The sequence below is a fragment of the Trachurus trachurus genome (assembly GCF_905171665.1).
Source record: "Trachurus trachurus genome assembly, chromosome: 18".
Lineage (NCBI taxonomy): Eukaryota > Metazoa > Chordata > Actinopteri > Carangiformes > Carangidae > Trachurus > Trachurus trachurus.
This window is the reverse complement of record NC_139909.1, coordinates 15,839,019-15,855,248: the sequence shown is the minus strand read 5'-3', so window position 1 is coordinate 15,855,248 and position 16,230 is coordinate 15,839,019. Positions and strand designations below refer to the sequence as shown.

Genomic DNA, 16,230 nt, shown 5'->3' with positions numbered 1-16,230 from the left:
GGACGCTGTGACAGTTTGCTGCCATAAAGTTTACAAAGCCAGACCAATTAAAATGCTGCTGCTGCGCACATCTGCATCTACAGCTGTATTGATATTTTCACAGGTTGTTTCATATGCAGTGTTGGGGAGGAGGTATGTTTATTAATTTAAGTATGTTTGTATAGTTTTGTATGGAAATTGACTCATTGTTACCAAAATGAACAATGTTTGAGATTAAAAAAAGACATTTTTTTTATTCTTCAGTCTGTCAAACTTTATCTGTCTGTGATAGACGAAGCCTCGTCAAAGTGTTTCAGCATAATTTTCACATTATTAACAAAATGATAAGTTCACACCAGTGGAAACAACAACAACAACCCTCGCTACTTTGTCAACACCTGTACAAAAATACGGGTTTTGCGTCGTCTTCAACAAATCATAAATATTGAATATTGTCTGTACACAGGTCATAATTGAGTTGTGTAATAGGAAAGTGATTGTGGTTATTACAGCACCGCAAAAAAAAACGAGATAAATAGCAAATCCAGTTCTGAAAAAGGTTTAAACTTGATGTGTAAAGTTCAAATTCTACTTCCCACACACGTAGACAAGAGCGTCCATGTAACGTCAGGCTGCGCTCTGAACAAGCAGCAGGTTCCTCTTGTAACACTCGAGGCTGCACAGAGGAACTCCCGTCTTCGAACACGCGTATTTCTTCAGGTTGGTGCAGCCGCCGACGCCGCAGCTCGCCGGGACCGGAGGCAGAGGACGGGGAGGAGCGGGGTCCGGAGCGGCGACGCCCGCGGGGAAGGAGATGGCGAGGCCGCGGGCGGAGTCACTGTACCGGACCATGGGGCACTGGTTCAGCCGGGCCTTCTTCTCCTTCATGCTCTTGATCTTGGCCTTGCTGGTCTTCGTCAGCCGCTCTATCGTCTGGTTCTTGCTGTCCTCCGCTTTCTTGGCGGCCTGCAGCCGTCTCTTCCGGGCGCGTTCCTCCCGTTTCTGCATCATCTCCACGGTCATCTCCTTCTCCTTGTAGCCCATGGGGAGCTCCAGGAGCGGCTGGCTCTGCTGCTTGTGTAACAGCGCTTTCTGAACAACGAAAAAACAGAGAAAACTCACTCAGGGATGAAGGTTAAAGGGATAATTCAACATTTTTGGCAAATTCACCATAATCCCTATAGTTATCGGTGGATGTTGTTTTGAGATAATCATGTAACATTACGAGACAGAGTTGTTTTCGAGGCAGATCCAACTACATTCCAGTACACAGCACTCATTTTACTCATGTGTCAGAATAAAAACAGTCTCAGTACAGATTAGTGGGTGCTGCAATCTACCAGTTATTTCACTGACACTGAAAACATTTGATTTTGTCTTAAAGTTTTTTTTTTTTTCAAAAACAGGTCTTGAAAAAGGGGGGTCTTATATTTGGGTCAATACGGTAGTTCAGAGTATTTGCTTTGTGTGTTGTAATGTTACATTATACATTATTATTTCAGAGCGTGGTGAATGTGCAGGTCACAACTTGTCCACCGGAGCGTTTTGGAGTTGTTGGGTTGTGTATTTGATGTGTTTGATGAGGGACAGGGGACCTGTACCGTTCACCTCCATTGTGTTCACTGAGCAGCTCACGTCTCTGCCCCGCTGATCTCAAAACAACATGCACCGATAATTAAAGGTAATGAACCTACTGCTATGACTATAGGGATTATGGTGATAGGAGAATTTGCCAAAATGTTGGACTATCCCTTTAAAGCAATTTTTGTCCAACAGGTGACTGAAGTACTCGTCTCTGTTTCTCTGCCTCACCTGTCTGGCTGTGAGCAGAGACTCGTCGATCTCTTTCTTCAGCTCTCCGTTGTCGTCGAGCTCTCCCTTCTCCAGAGCGTCCAGCCACCTCTCCTCCTCGTCCACAGGTGCACACAACATGGAGTCTGAGTCCATGTCCGGCATTGGCGACGTGGCGAGGTTGCTGTCTTCATCTGAAACAAGAAAAACAAGGCAAAAGAGGAAAAAAAGTGGTTTAGACTAAGATAAAACAGAAAACTGTGACATAATGGAAGAAAATATATTTGATTAAGTTTACCCAGCCAGGCTCGATATTGCTCCAATGGGACAGAGGGCTCATCATCGTCCTCCTCATCATCATCCTCGTCGTCGTCGTCATCATCATCAACATCGTTATGAATGATCATCAATGGAGAAGGAGGACGGGCCACACCAGGATGCACCGTGAAGGTAGGAACACTAGTGGAGACGACAGAGACACAGACAGTTTAATGACGGTGTTGTGGTTAAACCAGGGCACCTTCAACGTCACAGCTCACCTCTTGGTGCCCAGCGTCTGTCCTCCCAGTTTGATCTTGAGTCGGAGTTGAGGAGGAGGCCGAGGAATCATGACGGGCACCGGCATGGGCTCGGGCTCCGGGGCCTCGGCGAAGCTGTGGTGCTTCCTCTTGTGCTTCTTGTGTTTTTTGTGTTTCCGCTTGTGAACGCTGTGCAGGCTCGAGCTGCTCTCGCCTGCAGAGGAGGACAAGAAGGAAAACATGGTTGAAACTGTTGAAAATGTGTCTCAGTTTTTAAGGATGATCTTAACTTGACATTTCCAGTCAGTTCTATAGTTTATTGACAATGTATCATGTATGATATTGATGTATATCAACTAAAACTAATGCAGCTCTGCCTTCAAAGAGGATAATGATTAGGTCTGGTTGAAAAAGCTCGACAGGGATGTTGATACAACAATGATCAGTTCCCCCCTATCTTTAGTTTTTTGTTTTGTTTTCTAGTCATATACATTAAAAGGTCAACCCTCATCACAATAAAAAAACAAAACAATAAATAGTCATTAAAAAAGTCTAAACAACACTACAGCCTTTACCACCTTCTCTACGTAAACAGTGTCACAGCTCTTGTCAATCAGATGTATTTGTCCTTCTAATATCTATCTATCTATCTATCTATCTATCTATCTATCTATCTATCTATCTATAACAATAAATTGAGATTTAATATTACATTATGTGTAAATAGTAGCTGACAACACAACACAACCACGGTTCTCAAAATGTACAGTTCAGAGAGAGAATATTTTTGCATACTCACCGAGGAACCTGGGGTGAATCATGTCTTTTCTTTTCCCCATTGAAACGACGACAGGGATGTAAACACTGAGGACTGGGCAGCAGTCTGCAGCTCTACATTTACAGCCCAGATCTAAATGTTATGTAGAAAACTAACCTGACAAGTCTGAACTGAAACACAAACACACTTGTGTCCCTTTTTTTTTAGTTCAATGCAACACGAATGTAGACACAAACAGCTGCAGTTGCACTTGACTGAATGAACGTAAAACCTGTTTTCCTCCCCGAGCTGTAACGTTAATTGGTGAATTTATTTCATCTTTTTTATTTTAATTGTAGGAAGCTAACTAGAAGAAGTCGCAGGTTTTTAAATGTATACTATTCAGCCGAGGTGTCGCTCTCGTTTGCCTGCGTAAAGTCATTGCTCTCAGCTAACGTTACCGGCCGTTGTAAAATAACAACCTAACGCAAATCTTTCTAAACTGTAAGTAATTATGAAAAGTTACATAAGTTTGCCACACGCAGTTAGCACAACTCGGCTAAGCTAAGCTAGGCTAACAACACGGAAGTTCATCTCCTTCTTCGACTTCCGGTCATTCCCTCGGCCGTTGACGCACGACGTCGCCATCTCGTGGAGAAAATGATAAAAACCAGAACAAACCGGCGGCGAGAGTTGCACCAGACTTCTTATAACCGGTGAGTCCATCGTTATTTTTTCGTTTATTGTTAATTTAAGTAGCTTTAAGGTATCAAGTCATTCAGAAAATATATAGATGTATAAAAACCGTTAGATAACTTGTTTTCGTAAAGCAGTTAGCTGCTAATGTTTGTTTTGGTTCATAGTTTTTGGGAAATGTAGTTCTCTGGCCGGGAACCGCAGCAGACCAACTACACGTCGCCGTAAATCACGGAATACATTGACCAGAAGCCCCCGGGGCGGCGTTGTCATCGAGATACGCAAGGTCAGTTTGCTCAGCTGAACGTGGTCAAGTCAATACCGTTAACTATCAACTTATAGACGGTTTAATTTACAGTCACGGTGACGGAGTGTGAACCCCGTTACTGTCTGTTCACTGTTGTGTTACATTAGTGTTACGTTACTACACTTTGATTTACAGTTACAGTAGTAGCTACTTTTTTGTTGTGCAAGACAAACCAGCATGGCGAAATGAATCCTACTTATCTGTTATTGTGCATTTAGACACACGTAGCTCATGTTTCTTTTATTACAAAGTGTACATTAAAAGATACAGATTCATATCAGATGCTCCACATTGTGGCCCAGCAACAGGTTGAGACTGAATAAACCAATGGATAAAGCAAGCATTTTTAAGGTGAAGGGGAACTCATGTTTCTGATTTTATCATTTGTGCAGGAATCATGAATTACGCTCGGTTTCTGACCGCTGTCAGTGCAGCCAGGAAACCCTCCCCCATCAGGATGCTGAGTAAGTTATAACTGCTTCATAAAACAACCGAATATACTCTCACCCCTGCTTCAATAATAATGAGTAGAGTTGTACAAGACGCAGACAAAGCTGTTGTGAACAGGCTGAGCTGCTGTCAGGGTACAGTATGTACAGCTACTACCTGGCCTCAGGCTTTAACCCAGAGCCTGGTGGAGCCAGTCAGTCAGTTATTAACAGGAAATGAGTTGCAAATGAGATGCAAAAGTACAAAATATTCACTATTTTCAGCCCCTCAGTTCATTCAATTCTCTTCATTTCTTTTATTCATGCAACGGTTACGTTTTTTCATTCATTTTTATAATTGCAATATAGGGACTGGAGCTTAATATTTTATAGACAAACCGAAATAAATCAGAGACGGTGCTGCTGCTGCAACCACTGTCCTGGAATTTGGATGAAATGGGGAAAATACATTCCTGGACACAACCAGATTGTCTCTGTCATTGTGGCCTAAATGCCTAGTGATTACTTTTATTCCACAATGATTTATTTTCCTTATCAAAAATGTCCTAAAATCTCATTCAGGCCCTAAAGGCTTTTTTCTGCAGTGAGTAGTTCATTCATCAATCTTTTCCTTCATCTTCCTAACATCCTGATGTATAAACTCGTATCGTAGTATTTCAGCTGATATCTAAGTGTCAGTAAACCTTCATCTTCTCCCTCTCTACTTCGATGAAGCTGAGCTGCAGCAGCGGTCGCCTCCGTCCCTGATCTCTCTGGCCGGCGGAGCGCCCAACCCCAACACCTTCCCCTTCCAGTCGGCATCCATCACGGTGAAGAACGGACAAACTGTCACCTTCGATGAAACTGCAATGAAGAGGGCTCTGCAGTACTCGGCCTCCAACGGGTGAGGGATCAGGATCAGGACGCTCTGTTCTGTGGTGCCACTCACTTCTTTATTAGATTTTCGACATAGTGAAGCTTCACCGACAGATTGTTTTTACCACTTCTGTACAGAGAAGTGCAAGTAGAAAGGTCATTCATATTTTCTTTTACGCAAGTGCATGTGTCTTTAAAATGTGCATCTTATCTGTACTTGCACCCAAGGGGGTGGATCGGACTACACGCAGGCGTAGCTCACAGTCGGCCATATGAGGACGGGCAACTTGCCCTGACTCTGGCTGCAGTTACAGTGCAGTAGTTAGGCGATCCAGTCATCTGCACTAAAAAAACGATTCATAGCTCTGTGAAAAATAAATCAGTATGTAGCTATTACTTTAACTATTTGCATAATGTCACTATAATGTTACTTTTACAAAAAAAAATACATTATTAAAATTATCCGTGATTCTAAATATGCTGCATCATAACTGCATAAACGTTCATAAAAATCAAACCGTTTTGAAATCGGACAAAAACTGAGCAAGTTATGGTCATTATAGCAGAACATGCACCATAGGCTTAATGCTCTGAGGGAGAGAGTTGCCCGTCCCAAGATGGCCGCCGTACTGGCTACGCTTTGTCATTGGGAAACAGCTGCGGGTGAGTCATCTAGTCTTCTTATATATATCTATGCTAGCACCTCGCTCATTGTCCGTCTCCTACGTAGAATCCCTGAGCTGCTGACGTGGATGAAGAACCTGCAGAAGAACCTGCACAACCCACCGACGGCCGGCTACGCCCCGGAGAAGGGCCAGATGGACATGTGTGTGACGACGGGGAGTCAGGAGGGGCTGTGCAAGGTACTGACCCCTCCAGCTGCAGGGCTGCTGTTTGTACAGTAGTTCAGTGGGAGGAGGGATACATTGTGTAAACAGGATCTTTGGGTCCTCTGGAAAGAGGGTAACCTGTGTATCATGTTAATTATTTGCTGTTCCTCATTACACATTTCCAACTGTCTCTAGGAAAGTTTGAAGCCATCTTCCTATTTCCAGCGTGGTCATGCTTATACAACTAACTGTAACAGAAGAAGTCGTTTTGATTATTGTAGTTTTGATTCCCGTCATGTTTTCCCTCTCCTGTCTTCGCTGCTCTGTTGGTGTCAGGTGTTTGAGATGCTGGTGAACCCTGGAGACAACGTGCTGCTGGATGCTCCCACGTATTCAGGCACTCTGGCTGCAGTAAGTGGAGCTTCATGTCTCAGTGATCTGAGTTTTATGTATTTAATTTATTTCTATCTCTTTTTGATATTGTACATTGTTTCTGTGTTTTAATTTAGCAGTTATTATGTAAATAAATAAATAAAATGTATTATTATTTTATTTATAGTTACACAAACACCCATACACACTAACTGAGGCTGCTGTGACCTCCGTAACTCTCGCTCCTTCTTGCTCTGTAGCTTCAGCCGCTCGGTTGCAACCTGATCAACGTTCCCAGCGATCAGCACGGCATGATACCTGCGGCCCTGAAGGACGTCCTCTCTCGCTGGGACCCCGCCGAGGTCCACAAGCCCGGCAGCACGGCCCCCAGAGTCCTCTACACCATCCCCAACGGGGGGAACCCCACCGGTGCCTCCATGACCGCTCAGAGGAAGAAGGAGGTGTACGAGGTCAGAGACGACGACGACCGTGTCCTGTACTTTATGAATCTCTTCTAATCAGAGCTGAAGTCCGTTAACCACTTCCTGTCTTTCTCACAGCTGGCCCAAATGTACGACATGCTCATCATCGAGGACGACCCGTACTACTTCCTGCAGTTTGACAAGGTACAAAAAGATCAGACTTGACCTCCACTTAAAGGAGAATTCTGGTAATTTTCTAAGTAACGCTCAACAGCTCTAGGTGCAGACCGGACCTAGCTCTCCTCCTGCTAGCTGCGCTACACTGCAGTTAAACAGCAAAGTAATGGGGGCAGTTCTTCTAACCGCGACTTTGGCCTCTATATAATGCTCAAAATATCACTACAAATGCTTTGCAACATCCACCAGTTGCTTACCTGTTACTTGTGCATAACTCTGTTAATATGAGAGAGCAGTGTTAACATGTGTTTTTATCACGTACCTCTGTTTACTGTAGCTTCCTGGGTAGACCTTACTAGTCGACTGTCGAGCTCAGGACTGTTTCCATATCAACAAAGACAAAAACGCGAGGAAAACATGGATTTAGGAGGAAAAAAAAGATTTTGGATGGGAAAAAGAGCAGTCATATTCATATTGATGCCTTTTTTCCCATCCAGAATCATATTAACAGAGGGGGACCTAGAGCTGTAGAGCGTTACTTAGAAAATGACTGGAATTCTCCTTTAATATCACATTTATATAAAATGTTACAATAGTAGATTTGCCTCCTTTGCTGCTGTAGCCTCATCAGTATGAATGGAGGCCGCGGTCGAGTGTGTGTGAGTCATGTTGTGTTTCTGTGCTCGGCAGCCGTGGGCTCCCACCTTCCTCTCCATGGACGTGGACGGGAGGATCATCAGGACAGACTCCTTCTCTAAGATCCTGTCCTCAGGGTGAGCGTCTGAATCTCTGTCTGTTTATCCAAGTGTGTGTGTCTGTGTGTATCTATGTGTGTGTGTGTGTGTGTGGGTGGTTTCTCGTTCATACCAGTGCGTGTGGGGCTCTGCTGTTACTGTTTTATGATTTTATTGACTGTGCTGCAGAGTTTTTCTCTGCAACAAGTCAGGACCTGACATGTGAGCAGGGTGTGTTATTTTCACCACCAATCGCTCGTTCGATTCCCCGCTGCTCGTGTGTGATGGGTGTTCGTGCAGAGAGTTTCTATTAGGAAAGAAGGAAATTTTTGATGTGAAATGTGATTCAGCTTGTTTGATAGATTTTTTAGTCCATGTTACATTTTTGTCCAAAGTTAACACAATAATAACACATTCTCATTCACATTATTGTTGAGCATCATGTGAGGCCTTTGAAGGTTTCTGGATTAATCACTGTTTTTGGTTAATAGATAATAACGTAACATTTACATTTACGTCCTTTTACTCGACTCGAAAAAATATCCCTTTAAAGGGATAGTTCAACATTTTTGGAAAATTGGCCCATTGCCATAATCCCTATAGTCATAGCAGTAGGTTTTTTATAAATATACATTTTTATAAGATTTAAGTCTAAAAAATCATTCAAATGTTAAATGAGAAGAGAAAAAATAATTAGAATCTGTGATAAAGAATTTAATATGAACAAATTTAAAGCCTCATAAAAGGAGAAGTTTCATCGACAGGAGTCATTTCAGTTTCAAGGTTGTGGTTAGATGGTACTTAAATATCACTCATGACTCTGTGGGAGGTGTACTGTTTTATGTGTCACTGCACTAACTAATGTTCACATCTTTGTCTTTGTTGTTGTTGTTTCAGGCTGAGGATAGGTTTCGTGACCGGTCCCAAACCTCTGGTGGACCGAGTGGTGCTGCACATCCAGGCCTCCACGATGCACACCAGCACCTTCACACAGGTGAACGCAGCCTTCGCTTCCCTCCACCACATCCTGCTCATTTTCACATTTTCCTTATCAGCAAATCAACATTGACCTCATTTAGCCTACTTGGAAACCACTTCCTGCTTTCAGCTGGCATCTAAATGGGCTGAAGGAAACGATCATGTTGACACTTCCTGTGCAGGGTGGATCAGTAATGAACGCAAGAGTGTGCGAGCAGAGTCATCACACACTTGTGTCGTGTGTTTGCGCCACATTCACACCAACACAGCAGCAGCAGCGGTGGTGTGACGCAGCAGCTGAAACCAAATCGAGTTGAAAAGGACCAAGTGTTGTTGTTGTTGTGTTGTTGTTGTGTGTCTGCATCAGCATCAGCAGCAGCTGCAGCGGAGGCTTTAATAAGAAAGAGGAGGATTAATTAGAGTCTGATTCAGTCCTCGCCTCGGCCTCCTCTTCTAATCTGGACTGAAATCTTGGCAGAAGCTCAGAAGTGCTGGTGCACATCCAAGGCAGGAAGCTGTGTCATCATGCTCCGACTGCACAGTTGTACCAGATATAATAAGAACTGTAATACTAGAGCTGCAGCAGTTAATCGATTCATTGAACAATAATCGATTACTAAATTGAACGAATAATCGGTTTGAGTAGTTTTTTAGGGGGGAAAAAGGCCAAATTCTCTAATTTCAGCTTCTTTATGACAAGAAACTGAGTCTCTCTTTGGTTTGTGGACAAAACAGGACATTTGGGGACGTCATCTTGTGGTTTTGGAAACATTGATGGACATTTTTCAACATTTTTTTTACATTTTATTGACCAAACAACTAATCGATTAATCGTTTCAATAATCGACAGATAAATCGATAATGAAAAAAATCATTAGTTGCAGCCCTATGTAACACTGAAATAACAACATAGACATAAGGAGTCATGACTCATACTTGCTCATAGATCCTCTTGACCTCTCTGCTTCCTCTCAGCTCATGGTGTCTCAGCTGCTGCACAGCTGGGGCCAGGACGGTTTCCTCCAGCACATAGACAGGTACGTCACTTCAGCAGGAGCTCTGCACCGCAGGTCGGACTGGTGAACTGTGAGCTCATGTATTATAAACTTCAGCTACAGCTGAATAATGCAGCCGCTCCTGCAGCGAAGCATGACACAGGTATTTTGTTTCGTCTCCTCTCGCAGGGTGATTGAGTTTTACAGGAAGCAGCGTGACGCCATGATCGGCTCTGCAGACAAGTGGCTCAAAGGTTTGTGGAAAAACAAAATATTATTACATTAGTAAAGTTAAAAATGTTCTGGTTTAAAGCACCAGCAGCCCTGTAGAGTGTTTTCACGTTGTGTTTGTATCCGTGGTGCAACAAACACACCTGCACCTACCAAGTGTAACAGAGTGACCAGGTAGACGAGAGAGAGGAGGGAGAGCTGGTTCACATGATTTAAACAAAACAGGTTGAGACTATTCACAATATTTGCATTTTCTTCCTCATGAAACATTTGTAAGGTAAACAGGATTTCAGGTGCTGAAGAACGACTGATTTATAAACACAAGAACCTGATTTATTTGCCTAATGATCAAGGCAGCTGGAGGGGAGACATACAGATGTTACAGATGTTGACACAACTGGTCAGATGTAGGAGTTATAAATCATTTAACAAAGTCCTGTCATGTGGCTGAAAGCTCCAGTAAACTAGATAAGAGGAGCTTCTGATAACAGCTTCATTTTCAGTCTTTAATTCTTAATGACTCATTACAGTGCTGTTCGGTGTGATGCATTCAATGCCTCAAACTGATGCACAGACAACCCACCATTACCATACCGACCCAGAAATACAGAAAAAAATCAAATCAGATGTATAAATTCAATTCATTAATAAATATATATAAATACAGCAACCAATCCTCAATATGTGTAAATAAATAAAACACATGCAAAAAAAATCTTGCTAAAAGGATGTGGGATTAATTTGGTGGAGAAACCTGAGTTTTCTTGGAGCCACCCCCTGCTGCATGTTAAATGACTTGCAGACACATTTGGGCGATTTGTGACATAAACCAACACATTTGAGAACAATTAAGTGGAGAGTTTGTTCAGAGAAGAGTTGGTTAAAGGGGGAGAAGCTGCAGCAGAAACTAATTTACTGCAGCAACGCAAATAAAAATCTGAGTGCTGGCTGAGTCAGAGAGCACACACCCAGGCTTTTCTTGTTCTCCTACTTTGCGTGTGTGTGCGTGCATGCATGTATTTGTGTGTGTGTGTGTGTGCAGATGTAGCAGAGTGGCACAGCCCTTCAGCCGGCATGTTCCTGTGGATGAAACTAAAGGGCATCGCTGATACACAGCAGCTGATTATGGAGAAGGCGTTGGAGAAAGAGGTCAGAACACACACACACAAAACACACACAGGGGCAAAACCCTTCACATACACTCTGTCCACTTCAGGTTAAACACATACCGGTACCTGCGTCTCTCTAATATGCAAATAACATTTACCCAAAATGCATCTGGTTGCTCTTGCTTCGCCCTGTGTGTGAGCACACACACACACACACACACACAGGGGCGAGGCAGGTTTTTGTATGTGAACAGAGAGAAGGATGGTGCATGTGAAGCAGCCATTGTGTGCACAGTGAGTGGGTTTAGCAGCCGAGTGTTTCCCCTCCTACACACACACACACACACACACACACACACACACACACATACTGATACACACACACACACAGACACACATACACACTGAGCGTCTGTAAATCCCTGCTAGTGAATAGCTGATTAGCCGTATAAAAACAAGAGTGGGTACAATCAGGTCTGTGCACAGTCGGCTCCTCTCCTCAGGATGCGGGTTGTTTACACGGAACAAAGAGAAGAGTTTCTCCACTTGATCCTCACTGAGGACCAAACAAAGAGGATCCTGTTTGTGTTTCATCCTTCTCAGGACTCAAAGTTGCTCTGTGTCTGAAAGATCCTGAAGGAATAGATTTTGAAAATACTCCTAATCACTTTTTTAAAAGGGATACTTCACCCAAAATCGATAATTCACCAATTTTCTACTCACCGTCATCATGCCAAGGAAGGGTTTCGAGAATTTCCAGAGTCATCAAAACGCTGTAGGAGCTCCAGGGGGGGTCCTGCTGGCAACGGATTTTCATATAATGGCGGTGGATAGAGTTCACTTTTGAATCGTCCAAAACACACACTAAACATCCAGATACCTCCATACTGCTCGTCTGTACTGACCCAAGCGTCCTGAAGCTGCAAGATGTTCGTTTGCTGTTGTAAACCATTGGATGTGTGATGTAAACACGGAAGCTACGACTACAACAAGGCTAAAAACAGATCAAATAAATTTTTTCCAAACAACTTTTTCATGTGGAGGCTTCAGGACACTTGGGTCAGTACGGACGAGCAGTATGGAGGTATCTGGATGTTTCATAGTGTGTGTTTTGGACGATTCAAAAGTGAACTCAATCCGCCGCCATTATATGAAAATCCGTTGCCAGCCGGACCCCCTGGAACTCCAAAAGCGTTTTGATGACTCCGAGAGTTCTCCAAGCCCTTCCTAGGCGTGACGGTGAGTAGAAAATTGGTGAATTGTTGATTTAAGGTACATGAGGAATATAACGTCTGTTGTTTTTAATATGAAGCTACAGCCAGTTAGATTAGCTTAGCATAAAGAATAGAAACAGCGAGACCGACTAAGATACAACAACCAACCAACAACAACATGTTTCAGGCTCACTAAGTGAACTTCATTTGTTGAATCTGTGCAAAAGAAAAGAGTTGTTGTTGTTTTGTGTTGTTGTCCTGTCTGACTTTACTTTAGCACAAGACTCACTCCACTTAGTGTTCACATAACAGCCTCTTGTGAAGACAAAGAGCCGCTCTGTTCTCACAACCTGAGCTACATGAAAAGATCAGTTGTGGAAAAACTGGAGTAAAAAAAAAAGAAAAGGGAGAAAAGTAATGAAAATATCAAGTAACACAAGCCGTGTGTGTGTCTGTGTGTGTGTGTGTGTGTGTGTGTGTTCAAGGTGCTGCTGGTTCCCGGAGGCGTCTTCATGATCAACAGTAGTGACCCGTGTCCTTACGTCAGAGCGGCCTTTTCTCTCTCCACACCAGAACAGATCGACGAGGTAGACACATGTTAACACACAGACACACATGCACCTGTAAACACACACACATTCACACATTCACACACACACACACACACACACTCCACAAACTGACTTCAGTCTCACTTTCTCCCAACAGGCCTTCAAAAGACTCTCCGCTCTCATCAGAGAAGCTTTGTGATGACAGGTTTAATTTTTATAATTTATTGCATTAGATATATTTTAATAGTTTGTTTTGTTTCTTCAGACTGTATGAAAAAAATCATTGTCAATAATTGTTTCTGCTGCTTGTCCATTCAACATGGTGCTGATCACTGAAAACCCTTTGGAGCAATACAATAACGTATCCATCATTACACTACACAGTGATGTTGACTTGAACTTTTTCAATGTACAAAAATAAATAATAGATTATCACTGTCCTGTATTGTGTCATTTCTTTACATTTGCATGGGTTTTATAGTTGCAGGACACAGGTTGTAGGTCAAACAGGAAAATACATTTACACAACACACAGTTTTACCCTTTAGACCAGTGGTTCTCAACTGGTGGGTCGGGACCCAAAAGTGGGTCGCGGACCCGTTCTGGATGGGTCGCGGACAGCTGGTCAAAAAAGTTAATAATATTTAATGCACATCTGATGTTGGACATGTCTTTTATTTTGAAAAATAACTTATTTTGAAAGGCACACATGCAGTTGTAATGCTCCTCCTCAGTTTCTTATTATTTGCTCTGATTGCAAAGATAGCAGTTTCTTATTAATGTGGCCTGAATGCAGTGAATCTTGTTTTGTTTTGTTTTGTGGGTCTTTATTTTGTGCAATTTGATATTTATTCACTTTTGTGAATATGCTCTGAATGCAGAGATGCATTAGAAGTCAAATATATCGTTTTGTTGGTCTCCATTTTGTGCAGTTTGATATTTTTTTATTCACTTCCGTACATCCAGTTGTCATGGTCCTACTCAGTTTCATTCATGTGCTCTGAAATGCACTTTGCTCAATAAAAAGCAAAATGAGATTTTAAAGGCTTTAAAAAAAATTCTTGGTTTGAATTCTATGAAAGTGGGTCGGGACTTAATGACCATGGGAAACTGTGGGTCCCAGAGTGAGACCAGTTGAGAACCCCTGCTTTAGACGTCAATATCAGGTGTCATGTTGGCTCCATGAGACAAACGAGAGCAAGTTCGTACACGGTGCTGTGAGGTTTTATAGGCTTGTTTTTGGAAAGGTGTGATTTCACAGATGACTGACAATCCAACATAATCTTTTTGCTGTGGTGTTGCAACATTTGAAGTATCCATAACAAGTTAACTGTGAGACTGAAACAAGAGTCGTCACCTTACAAATAAAGCTGCACCTTTAGTTTCTCATTTGAGAAGTAGATAAAACATAAAAGCTATTGTGGATAGTCCCAAAAATAACCATCCATGTGGTCTAAGTCTGTAGAGTTGTCCTCGTTTTGTGCAGGTACGGCTTAGAGAATCAAAATGCCACATTACCATTAAACCCCTCTCTACAGTTAGTGCTTTAATCTGCTAAATTATGCTAAAAAGCTGTTTTAATTTGGAGGTTTCCCCTAAAACGAAATCTCCCTCAAGACTTAGGCTGCTGTTAATTGGAGCACAAAAAGGAATTTAGCCTCTAGTCGAGGTCACAGAGGATTAACAAGTCGACGTGGTGGTCTCTCTTTTTACAACCTACAAGTTCAAAACCAACGGCGACAGTCTTACTTATGATTTAAACATTAAGCTGGCGTCCTCTTTTTTTTCCTGCTGACCTTTGGAAAATCTGAGTTCGCATGGTTAGCAGTCATGCAGCAGGACTCGCTGACAACAACAGAAGCCCGTCTGTTTCCTTCTCCTTTGTACAGACTTTCTTCTCCAACACTGTGTTACACACAAGACGGGTTAATGCAAGTCAAACCAGCATCAGACTCGTTATTTAATTGCCACTTCTCCTCGTCCTGTATGTGGCAAACTGTGAACAGTGCGTCTGAGCTCTGAAGTGTTTGTGTGTGCAATGTAAACAGTCATCTGTAAAGGGTAAGAAATTCAGAGGAGCAGCTCTTACAGCACTTATTCACACCCCTATATTTATATTTCTGCTGTAGCCGTAAATAAAGTCTTCAGGTAATGGCTGCAATACCAGCTACACAAAAGTATTGGATTTGGATTGAACTGTTGGATTCAAAATATCTCTTGCATAAAAGTAAAATATTTACTTATGTGTCTTGGTAGAGAAAAGGATGTAAATCAGAAGTATTAAAGCTTGAAAAGGACCATTATTTTTAAAGAGAGCCCAGTTTTGGAGTGTTACATTGAGCAGTTAAAGTAGTACATCATATCATATCAGTGTTGTAGCTTTTACTACCAAAGTCAGTACAAACATTTACACACAAACTAAAAGCACAGCGCCACACACACATACACACATCTCCTTAAATATAGCTTCTATACATAGATGGAGCATTATTGACTCAGTTATTGACCGTTCACCGAGGCCGCGGTGCAGAGGGTCGATTTCAGACTTTAACTGTGGCTTCAAGGTCGGACACTTTATCAACTGGGGCTCACAAACAAACAGCCCGTAGCATGGCCTTTTTATTTTTACCCAGGAAACTTCTATGTAATCCATATTTCTCCATTGTTCTGAGAGGAAGTTTGTTGTCTCTGTTTCTTCCTGCTCTCGATGCACATTGTCCTCGATTGTTTTGCTGTTTTTGTCTGCCCTCCAACACACAGCAGAGTACTTTGTCCTTTGATAGTACAGGGAGGTAAAAGGCGGCTTTGGCCACCGTGCACAACAAAGTAAAAAACACACGCAAGGTTTTCAATCTCATCACTCTTGGTGGTTGTTGACTCCATCAAAAGAAACTAGTGGCAGTAGTCAAAGGATCAGAGGGAGTAGTGCAGTGATGAAGGATTTAAGAACGTGAAATGGTTGGTTTAAGCCTAAACTTACTGAAGCCTACTGTTTTGGGCCTAAATCTACTGAACCATGGCAGGTGCTGTTCACAATGGGGGGTCAATGAAAAAACGATAAATTTGTTGGTTATTGTTTCATGTTGGTTGGAGAACTTGTTTTGTTTTTGTTTGTTGACCAATTTGGGTCTTGACCAGTTTAAAGGGACTACGAGGACCTTCGGAAAGCTTCACATTACATTTCCCATGAGCCTCCGCACGCATGGTGAAATTCTTGGACGAAAGCGAAAACATTTGCCAAGAATGTTTTCACTAATCAAGAACA

At 42.5% G+C, this 16,230-nt stretch overlaps 2 protein-coding genes across 3 annotated transcripts; one reads left to right on the top strand and one right to left on the bottom strand.

Moving 5' to 3' along the window:
• Window positions 1-28: 28 nt before the first annotated feature.
• Window positions 29-3,638, bottom strand: ino80b (INO80 complex subunit B). Its single transcript, XM_083992518.1, has 5 exons — window positions 3,088-3,638; window positions 2,310-2,502; window positions 2,069-2,229; window positions 1,792-1,964; window positions 29-1,071 (listed from the first exon to the last, which is right to left on the bottom strand). The coding sequence occupies exons 1-5, from the start codon at window positions 3,125-3,127 to the stop codon at window positions 607-609; spliced, it is 1,032 nt and encodes a 343-aa protein (XP_083848644.1). The 5' UTR covers window positions 3,128-3,638; the 3' UTR covers window positions 29-606.
• Window positions 3,639-3,909: 271 nt separating this feature from the next.
• On the top strand, window positions 3,910-13,400 carry aadat (aminoadipate aminotransferase). Of its 2 annotated transcripts, none has more exons than XM_083992778.1 (14): window positions 3,910-4,027; window positions 4,441-4,512; window positions 5,212-5,380; window positions 6,083-6,215; window positions 6,519-6,593; window positions 6,815-7,024; window positions 7,115-7,180; window positions 7,844-7,926; window positions 8,785-8,881; window positions 9,841-9,902; window positions 10,050-10,114; window positions 11,134-11,240; window positions 12,900-13,001; window positions 13,123-13,400. In XM_083992778.1, the coding sequence occupies exons 2-14, from the start codon at window positions 4,446-4,448 to the stop codon at window positions 13,162-13,164; spliced, it is 1,278 nt and encodes a 425-aa protein (XP_083848904.1). In that variant the 5' UTR covers window positions 3,910-4,027; window positions 4,441-4,445; the 3' UTR covers window positions 13,165-13,400. The 2 variants fall into 2 exon arrangements, with proteins under 2 accessions (XP_083848904.1, XP_083848905.1); XM_083992779.1 differs by lacking the exon at window positions 3,910-4,027 and adding an exon at window positions 4,038-4,064.
• Window positions 13,401-16,230: the final 2,830 nt, after the last annotated feature.